General features: G+C 43.6%; 1 protein-coding gene across 1 annotated transcript in view; it reads right to left on the reverse strand.

Annotated features, from left to right (window-relative positions):
• Positions 1 to 21244, reverse strand: part of CLSTN2 (calsyntenin 2) — a 589043-nt gene that overhangs the window by 131484 nt on the left and 436315 nt on the right. The window contains exons 3-4 of the mRNA XM_029940160.1: positions 6776 to 6971; positions 5987 to 6195 (exon numbers count right to left, since the gene is read on the reverse strand). Coding sequence (XP_029796020.1) covers positions 5987 to 6195; positions 6776 to 6971 — 405 coding nt within the window. The remainder of the gene's footprint in view (positions 1 to 5986; positions 6196 to 6775; positions 6972 to 21244) is intronic.

The following is a 21244-nucleotide window of genomic DNA, read 5'->3' on the forward strand; positions in this document are numbered from 1 at the left end:
ACTGAGAGCTTTCCCCCCAAGTTCAGGAACACGACAGGGATGTTCACTCTCACCACTGTTGTGTAACATAGTGTTGGTGGTCCTAGCATCAGCAATCAGACAACAAAATGAAATAAGAGGCATAAGAATGGGCAAAGATGAAGTCAGACTTTGACTTTTCATAGACAACATGATACTCTACGTGGAAAGCCCGACAGATTCCACCAGAAATCTACTAGAACTGATCCATGAATTCAGCAAAGTTGCAGGGTACAAAAATCAATGTACAGAAATTGCTTGCATTCTTATACAGCAATAATGAAGCAACAGAAAGAGAAATCAAGAAACTGATCCCATTCACAACCACATGAAAAACCATAAAATACCTAGGAATAAACCTAACCAAAGATGTAAAAGGCCTGTATGATGAAAACTATAGAAAGCTTATGAAAGAAATTGAAGAAGACACAAAGAAATGGAAAACATTTCATGCTCATGAATTGGAAAAACAAACATTGTGAAAATGTCATTATTACCCAAAGCAATCTATACATTCAATGCAATCCCCATCAAAATTGCACCAGCATTCTTCTCAAAGCTAGAACAAGCTATCCTCAAATTCGTATGGAACCACAAAAGACCCCAAATAGCTAAAGTAATATTGAAGAAGAAAACCAAAACGGGAGGTATCACAATCCCAGACTTTAGCCTCTACTAAAAGCTGTCATCATCAAGACATATGGTATTGGCACAAAAACGACACATAGACCAATGGAATAGAATAGAGATCCCAGAACTGGACCCACAAATGTATGGTCAACTAATCTTTGACAAAACAGGAAAGAGTATCCAATGAAAAAAGACAGCCTCTTCAACAGGTGGTGCTGGGAGAACTGGACAGCAACATGCAGAAGAATGAAACTAGACCAATTTCTTACACCATACACCATAATAAACTCAAAATGGATGAAGGACCTGAATGTGAGACAGGAAACCATCAAAACCCTAGAGGAGAAAGCAGACAATAATCTCTTTAACCTCAACTGCAGCAATTTCTTGCTCAACACATCTCCAAAGGCAAGGGAATCAATAGAAAAAATGAACTATTGAGACCTCATTAAGATAAAAACCTTCTGCACAGCAAAGGAAATAATCAAGAAAACTAAAAGATAACTGGCATAATGGGAAAAGATAGCTGCAAATGACATATCGGATAAAGGGCTAGTATCCAAAATCTTATGAGGAACTCATCAAACTCCACATCTGAAAAAAATAATCTAGTGAAGAAATGGGCAGAAAACATGAATAGACACTTTTCCAAAGAAGATATCCCGATGGCCAACAGACACATAAACCAATGTTCAATACCACTCATCATCAGGGAAATACAAATCAAAACCAGACTGAGATACCACCTCACGCTGGTCAGAGGGGCTAAAGTGAGCAAATTAGGAGACTACAGACGCTGGTGAGGATGTGGAGAAATGGGAACCCTCTTACACTGTTGGTGGGAATGTAAACTGATGCAGCCGCTCTGGAAAGCAGTGCAGAGGTTCCTCAAAAAATTAATAGTAGAACTTCTCTATGACCCAGCAATAGCACTGCTAGGAATGTACCCAAGGGATACAGAAGTGCTGATGCATAGGGGCACATGTACGCCAATGTTTTTAGCAGCACTTTCAATAGCTAAATCATGGAAGGAGCCTAAATGTCCATCACCTGATGAGTGGATCAAGAAGATGTGGTATATATATATACAATGGAGTACTACATGGCAATGAGAAAGAATGAAATCTGGCCATTTGTAGCAAAGTGGAAGGAACTGAAGGGTGTCGTGCTAAGTGAAATAAGTCAGGCGGAGACAGATACTATATGTTTTCACTCATAAGTGGATCAGGGGAAAATTAACAGAAGACCAGGGGAGGGGAAGGGAATAAAAAAGTTACAGAGGAGTGAGGCAAAACATAAGAGACTCTCAAATACTGAGAACAAACTGAGGGTTTCATGGGGAATGGGGGAGAGGGGAAAACTGGTGATGGGCATTAAGGAGGGCATACACTGAGATGAGCACTGGGTGTTATATGGAAACCAATTTGACAATAAATTATATTAAAAATGTTTTAAGTAAAAAATTATATAGGCCAGTCACCTTGAAATTGTTCATGGGACATGCAATTCCACGCCTAAGAAATTGATTCCAGGAAAGTGATAAAAATTGCAGATATAAGTGCAAATATGTTTCTCTAAGCATTATTTCTTCCAGTGAAAAATAATAAAGAAACTGGATGTCTGATAGTAACACAAGAGTTAGGTAAAAGGGTCTGTGCATCAGATGGAATGTTTTTAGCACTAAAAGTGGTAATTATGAAGCATTTGTAAGGGTGGAAAAATCCATACAATTGAATGTTAAGTGAAAACGGTTGGATACAGAAAAACAAGGTGAGTGTGACCTTACTTTTGTTAACAAAACACTTCATCTTCATAGAAATAGTACTGGTAGAACATCAGTAATGGCTATCTTTGGTGGCATTACAGGTGATTTATTTCCTTCTTCATACTTTTCTACACTTTCTGAATTTCCTACAAATAGCATGTGTTGCTTTTCTATTCAGATGGAAAGAAACGTTTTTATTTACTTTAAAATAAGCAGACTCTAGGGCACACTTGGCTGAGAGGAGGGAGAGCCTCCTTAGTCACCAGGGTGGCCTGCTACCCAACAGAGGCTGCCTGGGAGCACACAACTGCTGGAAAAGGAAAAAAGTCTGCCGAAGTGTCACAGAGACCCCTGCTGCTCTTTCTGGTCATTTCTAAGTGCGGCTGAGAGCTTGGTGTGTGCACACACATTGGTGAGTGCCCTGTTGGCCATGCATCCAACTCTTCCATGGGCACGGGATTTACCACGGGATTTAATTCTTGTGATTTACCAGTGAGGATCTGAGGCAAGGGTTAAGTAACTTGTCAAAGATCTCTCTCTCTCTCTCTCTCTCTCTCTCTCTCTCTCTTTCTGACACACAGACACGTAATGGATGTAGAAATAAGATGCAACTTTGTAGTTTTGAACTTAAATACCATAGCCATGTGTTCCTGCCAAACATCACTGAGGAATGTGATAACATCACTGGTGGAAAGGCGTAGAGGCCAAGGCTCAGGGGATTTGGACTCCAGTCCCAACTCTGCCACCAGGGTCACAGGTGCTGTTAGGCAAGCTCTTTATACTTTAGGACTCAGTTTTTCCATCTGTTCAATGGGAATAAGGATCTAGCCCCTACTGATCTCAAAGAGACCAGTCTAGTGCCAGGAGATGGGAACCAGGAAGCCATCGGAAGTGCATCCAGAACTTCCCAAGAGGGAGTAATATCTCAGTTACCTGCTCATAATTTCAGCCTGGAAATCTACTGGGTTTGGTGTGTGTATGTGGGGGGGGGGAGTGAATAACCTTTATGTCCCAATCACCCAGGTAAATATCTGATAATCTCAGCCCCATGAATGGAGCATTCCCCAGGTGCCAGGTACCCTGTGAATATCATCCCCAGGCGCAGCCTCTGTGAAGCCTGAACAACCTCACAAGGGGGCAGAGATGGTTCCCACCATAATCTCAGGGGAGGAATTCAAGGAGAGGAGGCCAAGGACCTCTGGTAGGAAGAGGCTGAGTTTTGGGTTAAGACAGGCCAGGCTGAATCCATGAAATGTCTTCTGTCTTCCTGGCTGTCCCACTCCCCTTCTTTCTCCAACAAGCAAAGAGCTTGGAAAATCGGAAGGGCCAGGACCCATCTACCTGCAGTCATGGGGTTTCAATGAGTGGACCCCAAACTCAGCAGTACTTTCTCTGATGTGCATACAAAGAACTTCTTCAAGGAGCCAGGAAGGTCGCTGGGAGAAATGATGGATAAGGTCCAGTTGGGAAGCTCATTAGAATGGGGAGCGGCCGCTTCTGTGTCTGCCCCTGGGTCCTGCCTTCATTACTTGGAGAACTGCTTTTGTAAACCTCGCTGTCGGGAGCCCACCCTCCCTGGGAGTGCCCACTCTCCTCTTCATCTTCTGTTGTAAACCAACGTTGGAGGCAGAGGCTTGGCAAAAGACCATTACTCACTTTTAATGAGACAGCTAGGGAAATAAATTGGCATATGTTAACGAAATGGCTCATCAAGGTGAGTAATTATCTTCATGACTGGGGCAGTTTACCCTCAGATGAAAGGATTTGCATCTCATCTCTCATTGGGCTGTGACTCTCCGGAACTGAGGCAGGAGGTCAAATGGAGCCTGACCACTCATCACAGATACCTCCGCTTGTCTAGCCTTGCTCTTCATCAAGGACTAGTTGCACCCCAAATTCCAAAGCTTTTGGGGGCAGAGACCACACAGCTGATCATAGAGGAACAGAAAAATACAGGCCAGTTGTTTTATATTTTATAGAGGGGTGCGTATGCATGCATGTGTGCGTGTGTGTGTGTATTTGATGTGTGTGAGACATGCATCTGTATGAGGGGGGACAAGCCAGCCACCTCACAGGGCTTGTAGGAAAAGCTATCAGGAAGCAGTTCTGACAGCCTCTACTAACTGAAATTACCTACTCCTTAGTCCTGAACCAATCTTGAACTAAAGTCCAATATTTTCTCCTTTACTTTCTTGTGCACTGACGCACTGACCTTGTGTTCCACGCAGTGAGCATCCAGCTATGTGCTGGTTTGTCATTCCCACGTGTTTTACCATTTTATAAGGAAACTACCTTATTTTTGTCTGTTATATGAATGTTGATTTCATCTTCCAAGGCAGATCATAAACCACTGGAGATCAGGGATGTGGATGTGGGTGTCTCCTTGGCTTCCATTCCCTATGGAATCTGCTGCAGTCCTCAGGATGCAGAAGATCATGTCCCAGGATAAGTTTCTCCCCAGTCTCAAGGTCAAGGAGCACGGGAAGCACTGAATACCGGTAAGCAAGCCACTGATGGTACTCCCCTCCAGACACTGGCTACCAGGCTCAGAGTTAGTCCACTGCCTAACTCTGGCTCATGGCATGCCTTGGGCACCAACTTCACCCCTGATGCCACCCGACTTCCTATTTTTTATTTTAACTTTCTTTCTACTGGTTGGTAAGCTCCATGTGGGCAGTCCCACATCTGTTTTGAGTTCCACTCTCACTCCATTCCCAGTTCCCAGCACCATGCCTGGCACTCACAGTGTAGATGAACTTCAGGTTGTATAACGTTTGCATCTTTGTGCAGTATTTTATGATCCTATTTGGAACAGACTGAGAATAATATACCTGTGGGCTATTAAATGATACACTTGGCAATAATTACCATTTGATTAACAGAGTTATTGAAAATTGCATTTAACATGGACTCAGTTGACCAGGCATCTGGCTGAGGTGTTAACACCACAAGGGTTTTATTAATGGTGATGGGGAAATGCACAAATGTCTTTATAGAACTGTTTTTAGTTCAGTAAGTTCAGTTTGGGATTGGGGTATGGTGAGAAGCTTGATTCATTCATCATTCTCACTGTGGTAGAAAGTCTCAAAGGACATTGGCAAGAATATCAAAGATTCCTAAACCTAAGTTTAGAAGGTGTTTCCAAAAATCTTCACCTTCCTTTTTAGCATTTTTCCCCTTTTGTTTCTGGGAGCAGGAAGCAGATGGCTAGGGTGGAAGGTAGTGCCACAACTTATGATATAGGGATGAGGGAATTAATGGCATGGAAAATTCTACCAGAAAACCATCCTGTCTTCAGTATCCACATGTGTGGCCTCATGAGTTCTATGGGCTGTCCTCACTGAGTAGATCTCTGAGGTGCCTGAGGGGGGTCTCCCACCTGGCTGTGCTAATAAGTAAGGGCATCTGTTCTAGTGCAGGCCTGAGTTCTGGGTTACACAGCCCGGGTCGTGGAAGGCAAGGGAGTCATTGCCTGCCAGGGACATTCAGAGCCCTCACTTGGCCTTCAGAGAGGGGATCGGTAGACTCGCTTTCCTGCCCCTCCTCTCACTGGGGCCCGATCACGACACTCACCATTTCTGTCGATGGCAAAAGGCACATCAGTTGTGACGATTTCATAGTTGCAAATCTGGCTGTACTGAGGGGAGCAGTCCTCGTCCACGGCTTCCACCTGCAGGATGCTGTCGTAGATCTTGCCCTCTGTCACCACCGCCTTGTAGGCTGGCTCTTTGAAGGTGGGAGCAAACTCGTTGACGTCCTTCACCTGGATGTGGACCACGGCCCTGGGACCACACACCGGAAGGAAGAGATAGCAGTCAAGGGAGCATGACGCTGCCCTCCCACACCTCTCATGGGCACTGACCCTGGTCCCAGCACCGAGGGGGCAGAGAAACCACGGCCAGTCAGGCTGGTTGTCTGAGTGTTCTGTCTGCCCTCCCACTGGATATGCTTCTACCTGTCCCCTGCTTCTCAGAGGAAGCCACCCCTTCTCTGGCCTTCCCTGTTACCCAGCCTTCACAATGATTCCCTCTAAATCGCCTCCCCTTTCCTTTATTCAGCCCTCCTCTGTTCATTCACTCTTCCTTTCTGTAAGAAATTAACCACTCTGACTCAGGGTTAGGCTCAGAATCAAATCCATAAGGGAGAAAGTTGCAACCCGAACTAAAAGGAGCCAGGATGGAGACATGCGTGCGGCATGGTGAAACTCAGAGAAAGGTCCCAACCAGCTCTGCTGGGATGGCTGGCTCAGAAGAAGTGACACCTGAAAGCAGTCCTGACACCTGAACGCAGAGCAGCGTGTGATCCCGAAGGGTGGGCGGGTGGGAGGGGTTCGGGAGTGCAGTGCACTGTCCAGCCACTCACTTGTGTGACTTCTTCCAGGCCGTCTCCCGGGGCCCTGCGCCACAGTCGTAAGCCTGGATGATGAACGTGTACTCTTTCTGCAGCTCGCAGTCGATGGGGCTCTTGGCGCGCAGCCGACCTTCTCCGGACGTCTTGTTGAGCACCACGGCCTCAAAAGGCAGCTCCTGGCCATGGATCTTGAATGCGCAAATTTCCCCTGCAGAAGGATGGAAGACAGTGAATGGGGATCCTGAGAATGGCCAGACCGAAGACAGCTTCTCTTGGGCCAGGTTTGCAAACCCAAAACCTCCAGGCCATTTCCTCCACACAAAGAATTGTCAAACTGGAAAAAGAGGCCTCCAGAGACCCAGATCAACATGCTCATTTCATGGATGGTAAAACTGAAGTGTTTCACACAAGGAAATGTCACCCATCAAGTGTATCTGGTGGGAAGAAGGGGAGTCACGGTGCAGGGGGCTGGTGATCGTCCTAGTTTGCTGCCTTCCTGCTTGCCCTCGCCTGGCGTGGGAACAAGGATTTTGCCCACAGCCTAAAGATAAATGGCTATAGAGAACAGAGAAAAAGGCCAAAGCCTGCAGTTTTTGTGCCTTGAACCACCAGCATGAGAATTGGTAGAGAACTTATTAAAAATACAGACTCTAGGGGCACCTGGGTGGCTTAGTTGGTAAGCGTCTGACTTCGGCTCAGGTCATGATCTCACGGTTTGTGGGTTTGAGCCCCGCATCGGGTTCTGTGCTGACAGCTCAGAGCCTGGAGCCTGCTTTGGATTCTGTGTCTCCCTCTCTCTCTGCCCCTCCCCCACTCATGTTCTGTTTCTGTCTCAATAATAAATAAACATTTAAAAAATTAAAAAAAATACAGACTCCCAGGTCTGACCTGGAACTCTTGAATCAGATTAGACATTTCTTTTTAACCAAGTTCCCTGGTGAGGTATTTGTTTGCTCCCTAAACATGAGCAGCACTGTTCTGTCCTTTCCTCCTGGCTTCAACACCCCACTTTGCTGCAGCCAGCTTCCCACCCCTCCACCCTCCGATAAGTCTCTCCACCCACCACTTCCCTGGGGGGAAAGAGGCACCAATCAGGTGCAATTTTCTCTCAAAACAGCGGGCGTGAGTCTGAGTTCCAGAAGCCCTGTGGAGCCTGAAAAGCTAACTTCTTAGAGAACTGAACATATTGTGAAATTAATGCATTTCTCTCCCTCAGCTGGGTTAATGTGTATTATAACTATTTCTCTGCATTAAAATTATAAGGCCGTGAAAACATCTTCTTTTCCTCAATTGATGGGTATTTATTTCTTGGACCCTGACTGCAAGTAAGCCATATAGTAAGTGCCTTGTGAAATACTGAAAACGTGAGACATTTTCTTTCTGACTTGTCAGGAAGACAGTGCGTAGATGTCCAGGAAGACCACTCGTGGTGCAGGGGAGGGGAGTGGTGAACATCACGTGACCCAAGCAGCAAAGACTTCATCTCTAGACTGCTGGGAGCAACACACAGACTTGGAACCAGAGGCTTGGAGTCCATTCTGGGTTTGCCACTTTTACTCGCTACTGTAGTCAAGTTATGATGACTTTCAGTCTCGGTTGTGTCACCTCGAAAATGCCCCAGGGGATGACAGTGTTGGAGGAGGGTATCTACTCTGAGATGCCCCAACCCTGGTCCGACATTGTCCCAGCCACACTACTGGGGCAGGGTGAGGTGCCTCGTGTGCACAATTTAAGGGGGTCCTCATTCTATGAGCAATCAGGTGTCTTCCTGCCTCTAGTCCAGGCCCTGGCCAGCTGTTCCAGGGAGGAAGAGTCTCCTGACACTGTGGGGAGAGGGGGGAACATGATCGCATGCCTGCTCTGTGTCTAGTGCCAAACTCTGGATCTGCACCCAGGTGAGCTTATTCAATCTTCATAGCAAACTGGAGGCAGGTGCTATATGCCAACTTGTAAAATCAAGAATAAGGAGGAGGAAGAGGAGGAAGAGGAAGAAGAGGAGGAAGAGAAGAAAGAGGAGGAGAAGGAGGAGGAGGAGGAAGAAAAGAATCAGAATCAGAGAAGTTAGTAATTGCTCCAGGTCACAGAGCTGAAGATGGTGTAAGCCCTAGGTATGGCTGACTCCTAAGTGGGGCCTTTTCTACTCTACTGCACCGTCTGTAAGCAGCCTCATAACTTCAAGGGCATTGTACTGGGGATTGCTTCCAGTAGCATTCTATATTCCCATTCAAGTCTCACTCTGGAGAGAAATCCCCCATTTTACATATAGGAAGCATGCCCTGATCTCTTACTAACAATGTTTTCTGAGATGGTCAATCAATACCAATCTTACCTGTAGGCTTTTATTTTTTATTATTTCATTGATCCTCAATTTCATTATGAGCACTCCATTTTCACTACATCCCCTCCTGGCCATTTCTCAGACGTAGGTGCAGAATCATGGACAAGACAGACAGGTTGTAGACCGGGCCCTACCAAGGAGGCCGATTCCCATTCTGTCACTGTTGCTCAGGATGGGCGGTGGCACTGTACTGCCTCTCTCAGACAGGGTTAGAGCTGCAGCCCTCTGGACGGAAGGGCACGTTTTATCTGATTCTCGAGTTTGATTTCTGCTTCGAATTGGCTGAAGTTGAATGGATGAACTTCTAAAGTACCTGCCTTGTACTATCCCAAGATCTATGCCAGTATGGTAATTATATCCCAAGATCAATGCTGTTGTGGGAATATTACCAGTGAATGTGCCCAAGCTGGCTCTGGAGCAGCCTCTGGAGTGCCCAATCACTGCATGATTACAGGACTGATCAGAACATTTTTCTTTGAAGAGTGGAGTTAAACTGAAAATACGTGAGGGTCATTTTCTGTTGGAAATATCTGATCACAATTAAAATGGTTCTCAAGACTCAGAAATCCTTAACAAGAGGGAAGGAGAGGACAGAGGAAAAGGAGACAGAGGGGAGGGGAAGCTTCAGGGCCACACATTTCATCTAAGTCCAGCTCAGTTAAATTCAATGGACCAGAACTTTCTTGAGAGTGCTTGCCTGTGGCACCAGAGACACAACAGAAAGCATCTGGATCCCTTAAAACACGAGGACAGCCTGTCTTCAAGCTCATTACCCAGAGGAGACAGCAAGGAAACAAGAGTGTATGATGCTCAGCAGTCCCACCAGCTCGGTCTGAGACAGGATTTAGCTTCTTTTGAACAAAAGCTAGAATTCAGGCTGCCCTCATCCCACCTCTTCATGTGACACTTGTGCTCCTGTTGCAAAAACAGTCATTCTTTTTTTTCATCCATTCTCTCACCTTATAGGCATTGATTAGGGACTACATGCCCAGCCCCGGTGAAACATGGCTGAGCAAAACCACACCCAGTCCTGGTATATACGCCGCTGGCAGTTCAGTGGGGGGCCAATAAGCAATCCAATAATCACACACCTAAATGAAGAATGGTGACTGTGATGTGTAACTGAAGGAGAGCCCCACGGGGCTAAGAAAGTTCTGACATGTCCGCAGGGCAGGTAGGGCTGCCTAAGGATGTGACAACTGAGCTGAGATCTGAGGAGGACAAGGAGGGACACACCCAGGCCAGGAGGGAGGAAATGGAGTTTCAGGCAGAGGGGCAGATACCCTTGGGCCCTTCAGTGGGAGGGGACATGGTGAGGCCACCAGGCCTGCAGGGGCCAGTGTGGCCGGAGCAGAGGCAGTGGGGCAGGGCCAGGGCCAGCTTCATGGGCATGTGACCTGGGAGCCACACAGCGCTCCACGCTTAAGAGGACCCTGAGCTTGGTTTAAACCTCTGTTGTTACCATCTTGAAATTCTTAATCATTTTACCTTTGAACTTGTGTTTTGTACATGAAGTGTGATGGGACAAGGCAGCATGTCCTGGAGCAGAGGAGCCGAAGACCCACATAGTGCTCCGCCTGCCTGCTGAGCACAGAAACTCAGCGCACTTATGATGCGTGGGGGTTCAGCGGACGCAGGGAGAAGGTAAGCGTACCGTGCCGATGACTGAGAAAGCAGGGAGCGGACAACCCGGAGAGGCACCTTTCCTGTTCAAACCAAAATTGCTTTGAATGCAGAAAGAAGGCAGGATGTTTTAAGAAACAGGACCAACAAAGAACTCTGTCTTGTCTTTTCTTACTCATGTTACTCAGATAATAGTCCAACATTTATGCTAAAAATGGCAGAGAAAAAAAGGAAAACTAGGACACCCTGCAGTTCCTTTTGTCGGGGGCTGCCCTTCCTACCGTAAACCGAAGGTACACATTTTACACAGTGTGGGTAAAATGTGTGCAGATCAAGAGGCAAAATAAACACAGTTGAGTTCTAGTTGTATGTGGCATTTACAATGCTCTGGTAAAGAATTAAAAACATAGGCAGACGTGAGCTATGAAATGTAAATTCTGTAATTTTCGGATGTTCTGTGTAGCACTTAACTGCTCTTATATTTGCATTTAAAACTGGCATTGCATAGTATAAAGATGAATGGTAAAATTCATGCTCATAATTTAGCATTCTAATCTGTCTTTACTTAGAACGACATCAAGTAGTAAATTAAGAACACCACACGTTGGAAGAGAATCTGTAGAAGGTCCTGGAATGGAGTGCGAAGGTGGAGGGATATTTAAAACTGCAGTCCCCAGGGTGGGTATGTGACTCACTGGGCTGCCCCCATCTTTTGTGAGGTCTACCACAGGAATTTGTTATTACTAACAAAGAACTGCCGTCGGGGCAGGGGGCAATGTGCATGAAGTAAGAGTTTGTAATGGTGATGAAAAGTGGTAGTTTCATGTAAACATCACTTCTGAAATGTGGCTCTCTAATATGCTTTCGTAGGCAGGAGAGCAGCTAGTGATGGACACGCACGCCAGCCACCAGTGGGCGCTGTGGGGCACCAAGGCCAGCAGCATTAGGCTCCCAGGACTCTGGTGCGACCCACAGGCTGTGGCCCCAGGACACTGAACTCAGCATCCTCAAAGGCCCCCTTGAGAGGCCAGGCCAGAAGATGGGCCCCTGCAGGGTCAAGTGGGCGGGGCATGAGGCTCCTGTCCCTCAGCACCCCTGTCTGCCTCATGGTTGCCTTCCACTCCGCAGTAGCACACCTCCCAACAAGTTGGCGGATGTTGCTAAAGCTGCTGTTCAAGTCCTCCTGTAAGATTCTGGGACAAATGAATGAAATTGATGCATGAATGGGTGAATGAAATTGATTTTTAGAATATATTTTGTTCCCAACCTTGAATACCCTTGAACAGCAGGTTGTGTTGATTCCATTTTTCAGATGAGGAAAGTGATTCTCTGAGAGATCAAGTGGTTCACCCAAAGTCACTTTGACAATAAGGACCAGATCAAGGACGGATTTAGACCCTCTGATTCTAACTTCAGCACCTTCTTTGTTCTTTCTTGTTGCTATCCCTGGGCCAGTGTGATGTTCTAGGATACTGGTTCTCCAAATGCCTTCTGTGGACCCCGGGGATGCCTGGGACCCCTTCCTCAGGGTCCACAAAGTCAAAATTAGCACATTACTGACATTAAGGCATTATTTGACTCTTTTCACTGTCATGATAACTTGTATTGATGGTACAAAATCAATAGTGAATAAAAGTGCAGACAGAGCTATGAAAAAGGCAGACGTGAGCTATGAAATGTAAATTCTGTAATTTTCGGATGTTCTGCGTAGCACTTAACTGCTCTTATATTTGCATTTAGTAGCCCCTAGCTGAATTCTTCACCACATAGAGTTGGAATTAAAAAAAAAAAAGTCAATTTCACCTAAGAATAACTTGAGGGGCACCTGAGGGGCTTATTTGGTTAAGAATCTGACTCTTGATTTTGGCTTAGGTCATGATCTCACTTCTGAGATGGAACCCAGTATCGGGCTTGCACTGACAGCACAGAGGAGCCTGCTTGGGATTCTCTCTCTGCCCCACTTCCGCTCTCTCTCTCTCTCTCTCTCTCAAAATAAATAAATGAATTTTTTTTAAAAAAAGAATGACTTGAATAATGCAGTAAATATTATTAACTTAATTAATCTCCAGCCTTGAGTACACATCTTTTTAATATCCCATGTTACAAAACAAAAAGTATACATAAAGTACCTTGCATAGCAAAGTATGCTAGCGTGTCTCTAAGAAAAGCATTTGTGTGAGTTCAGTGGGAGCTGAACTAGGACCTTTTTTCATGGAATCCCTTTTTTACTTGAAAGAATGATTGTCAGACAAGCTATGTTTATTCAAACTGGAGTGTGTAGCAGACAATTTTTTTTTAAAGTAAGCCTGTCACTACAAAGAAAAGAACCAGGAATATTTATTGCCAATGATAAAATTAGAGCTTTTAATTTTGGAAAACTTGTGTCTGCCACACCAAGTTTTAGCCAGTTACCAATGTACTAGTACTTTTCTGATGAGACAGTTAGGGATATTAATGAATATGACTGTATATATTGTACAATGAAATACGTCAAGTTTTGAAAGATCTACTTGCCAGTGAATCACTATCTTCCAAATGACCAGTGGATAGTATTACACAGTCGTGTATGGGTAAAAGCGCCGTTCAAAGAATGAGTGGAGTTTAATGTAACAGTATATGATAAATTCACTGATGTGATTTCAGAGTCCTTATTATAACTAACCTTTAAGAAACTATTACTTATGGAATGCTGGTGTCATATCAGAGAAGAATATCGACAATTTTCTGAAAAGATTTTAAAAATATTCCTCCCTTTTCCAATCACATACCTGGGTGAGGTTATAGTTCTTTTCTGTTCACATACTTCATCTAAACAATGTATCTAGCCAACTGAAGGCAAGTGAAGATATGAGGGTCGAGCTGTCTTCCAGTATGTTAGACATTGAAGAGATTGGAAAAAATAAAATAATACCACTCTTCTCACTATTTTATTTTGGAAAAAAATTTTTTTCAAAGTATGTTATGTTAACATGTAATGAATTTATTATTGTTATTTTTAAGTGCATTAATAGATAAGGATTTGAAAGTTTCTCAGTTTTAATTTCTTATATGGTAAATATTAATAGAAACAACCACATGGACAAAAGCTCTTGGGGGTCCTTAATACTGTTTAAGAGTGTAAAGGTGTCAGGAGATGAAAAAGCTTGAGAATTACTGTTCTTATAATTTACCAACTGTACTTTCCAGCCAGATCATGATTCCATGTCCTGTTTCTGATGCTTAAAAACACAACCCCATCACCTCTCAGAGAACTCCGAATCTCAGAGCAACACAACGTGCTTTGTATTTCACAAGTGAAGCTTTTGTAGTGGGTGCAACTAGGCAGAACTTGATGGCTCTGGAGCCAGAAAGGCTGGACTTGAACCTTACCTCTCTGGTTAACTACCTGTGTGACCCTGGACAAGTCATCTACCTCTCTGTGCCTGTTTCCTCACCTGTAAAGTGAGGTGATATTAGTAGTAGTCACCTCATAGCAATTTTGGTTGTTGGGAGGATTAGAAGAGTTAATACATGCAAAACACTTAATAGTGCCTGATATGAAGTTAAGTACCACATACGTGTTAGCCCTTCTCACTGCCATTATATTGAAGAAAAGCCACACCCCTCTGGAAAACTCCCTGTTTATGTTTGAGAACTGATGGAGGTGAATGTAGACATCATTTCATCCTCAGAAATATTTTGAATCATTCAAGAACAGTCTGCTCCTTGAAACACCTTGCACCGTCAGCCACCGCTTACGCACAGCTGCTTTCCCGAACATCATTGGTCAACGACCATCTCCTGTGTCTGCAAACTCACATCCAAGGCCAGTTCTACTTCATGGGGAGCGTTTTCGGGGTGGGTGGGCATTGTTGGTCTGATTTTGCTTGTCACGGTGGCCAGAGGCTGTTAATAGCCTTTATTCTGCAAGAGTCAAAGGTGCTAAACATCCTGCTCTGAGAACCATCTTACCCAAAATGGCTAAGGTGCCCTCTTGAGAAACACTGTGCCCCAAGCATGTAGCTAGTCTTCTTTTGGAGCTAACGCCAGGCCAGGTTCACGGCCCCAGACCTGAGGAAAATGATAGACCTTGTAAAGGCTTCTCCTCCAGAGTGGCGAGGTGCCTCCTGAAGGGGATGATACCATCCGATTTCCACTGCGCTCTGCCCGCCCGCCCGCCCGCTCAGCAGACAGTGAGCCCGGACCACGCCGCCAGAGGGCCGTGAGGGTGCACTCTCACCTCTAGCTGGGGTCATCTACAGGCACTTTAAGTATAATAAAATGGGAAAGGACAAATGCTAATCACATCAAGAGGCAATCATGTCCAGAATATCAAATTAGGCTGAACTTAGAGATAAATCTATACTTTAAAAAAGAAAGAGTTGATTTTAAGCTCTCTTGCTCCAGATAAAAACTTAAAATATCCCAAAGTAGAAAGTTAAAGGGAAAGATTCAATGGATCGTCACTTCTGCTGGCCCCTCATGTGTCTGGGTGGGGGAAGATGGCCTGGTTTGGGGCCCCCCGCTCTGTTCTTCTCAGCTGTGTGACCTTGGCCGGTTCCTAAACTCTTCTTCATTTAACTGAGGATAAACCATGCCTAATCCTGAAAAGTGCCAAGAGGCTGCAATGACACACTAAATGTGAAAGCACTTCAAGAAGTGTAAAGGTCTACCTGCTTTTTATTATTGCAATAATAATAAATCCTGCTTTCTGGGCTGTAAGTAGCTAAATGCGTATTGGCAGCTTACCTTAGTTCTGTTAGGCAACAAGGTCAGGAGGAGGGGAGGCGTCACCATTTATAGCTTTCTATCTACTTAGTATTGAGCAAAAGAAAACATACTCTTTTATTTAAAAAGCTATTTTCCCACATTCCGAGATCAAAATCCCCCTTCCTTTTGGAAGATTTAACAGAAGTTATTGCATTGCTGAAAAACCAGTGAAAACAATGCATTTTTCCTTATTTGGCAATGTTTGCTGAATGAATAAATGCTATAACAGCCAATCTATATGCTGAGAGACTTGAGGAAGTCCCCTTGGCTCAGCTAGTCGCAATTAGGTCAAGTACAACTTGAAGAGATGTCAGACAGTCATGTGCTCTGCCTGGTGCCCAGTGGTCTGGCATTGAAGGACTCCAGGTATAAAAATGTGCTGGATTCATCATTCACTCAGTAAACCCTCCCTAGGCATGCATAATATAGTTAAAAGAAACCGAGTGAATAAGAATTTGTAAAATTCACTGCAGCTTACATTTATTGAGCGTTGACAATGGACCAGGCTCTCATTCAGGACTTCAGTGAAAACAACCTGCATGTCTTCATGAGCTGACCTGCCTGGCCAGGGACTAGAGAGCTGGATGAATCAGAGACTAGCTCTGTATTCACAGACAGAAGAAGGAGGCAGATGACTAAAGAGTTAAGCCCCACGAAGTACTCAAAGGCTGCAACAGGTGTCTGTTCTGAATGTGGGGAGAACACAAAGCATGGTGGCCAGTCAAGCTCACCCTTACATGCTTCCAGACACAGTTGTTTGCTGTCACGGAGCCACCACAGAAGAGTGCTAAGGCTGCCAGGGGGAAAGAGTATCAGCTTTAACAACTCTGGTGGAACAGGATGCTGCCTATGGACCCCATCATGTCTTCCTCTTGCTAACGGCATGTCTGTGCCTTCCTTCCTAACAGAAGGCAAGTACAGGTCATTGCCTGGCCGATGAGATGGCTCTTTCCTAGTCCTGCCATTGTGCCCTCGCTGGTGGGAGCAACTCCCTGTCCTCCTGCTGACCTTGCTGGTTGGTCCCAAGGTGTCCACAATTCTGGTCAGGTGTTGCCACACAGCAGGATGAGGGGGGGAGTAAGGACACCACACTGACTAGGATAGTCACTGAGTTTATAATGACTGAATTAAAAAAAAAATTTTTTTAATGTTTATTTTTGAGAGAGAGGTAGAGCACAAGTGGAGGAGGGGCAGAGAGAGGAGGAGACACAAAATCTGAAGCAGACTCCAAGCTGTGAGTCGTCAGACAGAGCTCAACAGGGGGCTTGAACCCATGAACCATGACACTGTGACCTGAGCCAAAGTTGGATGCTCAACTGACTAAGCCACCCAGGTACCCCACAATGGCTGAATTTTTCATGTTTGCCAAGAATGTTTTAAAACTTTGTCTCAAAAATCACTAAGCTGGATGCAGTTACCAGATGGGAACAAACACCTTTCTCAATGCGAAGCAGGAACAGGGGACTGTCAAATAAGGGTAGAGAATCTCATTTAAAAATGCAGGGATCTTGTTTGCCCACAGTTGTTAGGTGCAGTTCCATCAGATCCACTCCATGGTCCTTACCTGGAATCTACCTCAACGAACCCCCACTTGTCCTTTAGGGGAAGTAATGCTGTTGAAGTGCCTGGCGAGCAAAAACCATCCTATGCAAATGTAATGGGCTTGCATCACTCTCCAATCATCTCCATCAACAAAGTTTTTGTAAGCATCTACCTCTTGCAGGGAGGGAATCTTAGGGGATGCTAAGGTCCTCAGAAGCCGAGGACTGTGTTCTTACAACTGGGGCCAGGGCTCACAATGTCAGAAACATGAGCTATCCATAGGATCAAATAATTCTTTTTTTTTTTTTTAACATTTATTTATTTTTGAGAGAGAGAGAGAGAGACAGAGCATGAGTGGGGAAGGGCAGAGAGAGAGGGAGACACAGAATCCAAGCAGGCCCCAGGCTCTGAGCTGTCAGCACAGAGCCTGACTCGGAGCTCCAACCACCAGCCTGGAGATAATGACCTGAGCCAAAGCTGGACAGTTTACCCACTGAGCCACCCAGGCTCCTCTCTTTTCTTTTTCTTAACTGAAGTATAGTTAACATACGTGTTATACTAGTTTCAGGTGTACACTATAATGACTCAACAAATCTATACATTGCTCAGGGCTTACCCTGATTAAGTGTACATTTGATCCCTTTTATTTCACACATTCTCCCACCCACCTCCCTTCTGGTAACCACCAGCTTGTTTTCTGTTTTTTAAGAGTCTGGTTTCTTTCTGTCTCTTTTATTTTTTTCTTCTTCTTTTTTTTTTTTTTTTGTTGTTTCTTAAATTCCACATATGTATGAAATCATATGGCACTTGTCTTTTTCTGACTTATTTCACTTAGGATAATACCCTCTAGATCTACCCATGTGGTTGTAAATAGCAGGATTTTGTTCTTCTTTATGGAATATATAAAATTCCTTTATATATTATTCTATTATCTATCTATCCAGATATAGATATCGCATTTTTTCTTTATCCATTCGTCTATTTATGGACACTTAGGTTGCTTCCATATCTTGGCTATTATGAATAATGCTGCCATAAACATAGGGGTGCATACACTTTTATCCACTAGTATTTTTGTGGGGTTTTGGGGGTAGATATCCAGCAGTAGAATTACTGGATCATAGAGTAATTCTATTTTTAATTTTTTGAGGAAACTCCATACTGTTCTCCCACAGTAGCTGCACCAATTTTGCAGTTCCATTAACAGTGCATGAGGATTCCTTTTTATCCACATCTTTGCCAACACTTGTTATTTCTTGTGGTTTTTATTCCAGCCATTGTGACAGGTGTAAGGTGATATCCCACTGTGGGTTTGACCTGCGTTTCCCTGCTGATGAGTAATGTTGAGCATCTCTTCATGTGCCTGTTGGCCATCTGGATGTCTTCTTCAGAAAACCATCTATTTAGGTCTCCTGCCCATTTTTAATCAGATTATTGTTATTATTATTATTGGTGTTGAGTTGTATAAATTCTTATTTATTTTGGATACTAACCCTTTATGAGATATGTCATTTGAAATTATCCTCTCCGATTCAGTTGCCCTTTTGATTTGTTGATGGTTTCCTTTACTGTGCAGAAGCTTTTTATTTTGGTGTAGTCTCAATAATTTAATTTTGCTTTTGTTTCCCTTGCCTAAGGAGATAGTGCTCAAAAAATGTTTCTATGGCCAATGTCAAAGAAAGGTTTTCTTCGAGGAATTTTATGGTTTCAGATCTCATATTTATATCTTTAATTCATTTTGAGTTTATTTTTGTGTGTGGTATAAGAACGTCATCCATTTATTTCCTTTTGTTGTCTGATTGCTGATCCTAGGACTTCCAGCACAGTGTTAAACAACAGTGGTGAGAGTGGACATTCCTGTCGTGTCCCTGATCTCAGAGGGAAAGCTCTCAGTTTTTCCCCATTGAGGATAACATTATCTGTGGGCTTTTCGTAAATGGCTTTTATGATGTTTAATTAAGTTCCTTCTATCCCGACTTTCTCAAGGGTTTTTATTAAGAAGAGATGTTGTATTCTGTCAAATGCTTTTTCTGCATGTATTAACAGGATCATATGGTTTTTTCTTTTGTTTTGTTAATGTGATGTATCACATTAATGGATTTGTGAATACTGAACCAGCCTTGTAACCCAGGAATAAATCCCACTTGATCATAATGGATAACACTTTTTATATGCTGTTGAATTTGGTTTGCTAGTATCTTGTTGAGTATTTTTGCATACGTATTCATTAAGGATATTGACCTGTAGTTCTCTTTTTTTGTTGGGTCTCTGCCTGGCTTAGGAATCAAAGTGATATATGCTTCATAGAACTCTCCTATGACCCAGCAATAGCACTGCTGGGGATCTACCCAAAGGATATACAGAAGGGCTGATGCATAGGGGCACATGTACACCAATGTTCATAGCAGCACTTTCTACAATAGCCAAATCATGGAAAGAGCCTAAATGTCCATCAACTGATGAATGGATCAAGAAGATGTGGTTTATATATACAATGGAGTATTACATGGCAATGAGAAAGAATGAAATATGGCCATTTGTAGGAAAGGGGATGGACCTCGAGGGTGTCATGCTAAGCGAAATAAGTCAGGCAGAGAAGGACAGATACCATATGTTTGCACTCATAGGTCTAACAGGAGAAACCTAACAGAGGACCATGGGGAGGGGAAGGGGGAAAGAGAGCTGGGGAGAGTGAGGGACACAAATCATGGAAGACTACTGAATACTGAAAAGGAACCATGGACTGAAGAGGGAGGGGGAGAGAGGGAAGAGGGTGATGGTGATGGAGGAGGGCACTTGTGGGGAGAGGCACTGGGTGTTATATGGAAACCAATTTGACAATAAACTATTATATATATACATATATATATATAAAAGAACATTGTCCAGTTTCATTTTTTTGCATGTAGCTGCCCGGTGTTCTCAGGACCATTTATCAGAATGGACAGAAGAGACTGTGTTTTTACCATTGTATATTCTTATATACTTTGTCATAGATTAATTGGCCATAAAAGTGTGGGTTTATTTCTGGGTTTTCTATCCTGTTCTATTGATCTAGGCGCCTATTTTTGTGCCAGTACCATACTGTTTTGATTACTACGGTTCGAATCTGTAGCATGTCTTGAAATCTGGGACTGTGAGGACCAAATAATAACTGCTAATGAGTTCTCAGGATACAACAACAGAACATTACAAACTCCACAGTTAACCAGGAGAAGACCTGAAGACTAGTATTCATATAGAATTGGTACAAATCATACTGACAGTAAAACCTTTGAAATGTCTTCTAGTCTCCTTTTTCTCAGTGTCCAGACAGGGTCTCATGTATGGCCTCAACATTGAACCAGTCAGAAGTTCTAGTCCCTACAAACCTGAAGGTTTTGTTTGCCTCCACCCAGTTTTTTTCTCCATCTGATTTTCTTTAATTTTTCCTCATCCACAGTGTCTCTAGGAACTTGAATATGCACAGGATGAAGGTTTCCCTTCAGAGCATGCCTTGTGACTACCAAAGCCACCAGCCATGATATGGGTTTTGGACAGTTGCTATGTGGCTACTATGACTGAGGAACTGGGTTTTAAGTTTTATTTCATTAAGAAGAGTTGCTCAATTCAGTTACTGGAAAACTTTTAAGTATGTCTGGGTATGTGAATCAGGTTTTTGCAACTATCAATTATGTGAAATCTACAGAGAGATCAAGTATTTCCAATGAAAATTTAGAGTCTAAACTGAGATGTCTTGTAAGTGTAAAATACACATCAGATTTGAAAAACTTTTTTATGAAAAATTTCTCGTTAATGATTTTCCATTTGGTAACATATTGAAATAATAATATTGGATCTTTTGGGTTACATAACACATTATTGAATCAATTTCATCTGTTTCTTTTTATTCATTTAATGTGGCTACTAGAAAATAAATAATTATGTATGTGGCTGGAATTATATTTCTGTTGGACAGTGTTGCTCTACATAATTAATAGCATACATCATTAAGGCTAATTTTCCCATGGAAATGAACATAAAGTAGAGAGGATGCATTCTATAATAATTGTAGAATTGTTCTGCTTCAATGCTGATTTTTATTTCTCAGCATTATTCCTAATATTTAGACTAATGCTCCCTCTTAAAACAACTGCCCATTTGGCTTTCTTCAGATGATTAAGCCAAATTTAGCTCAAGTTCACGAAGTGCTGATTGTCAGGCAGTGAATTAGCATGGCCTCTTAAAGC

The sequence above is a fragment of the Suricata suricatta genome, chromosome 5 (assembly GCF_006229205.1).
Source record: "Suricata suricatta isolate VVHF042 chromosome 5, meerkat_22Aug2017_6uvM2_HiC, whole genome shotgun sequence".
NCBI lineage: Eukaryota > Metazoa > Chordata > Mammalia > Carnivora > Herpestidae > Suricata > Suricata suricatta.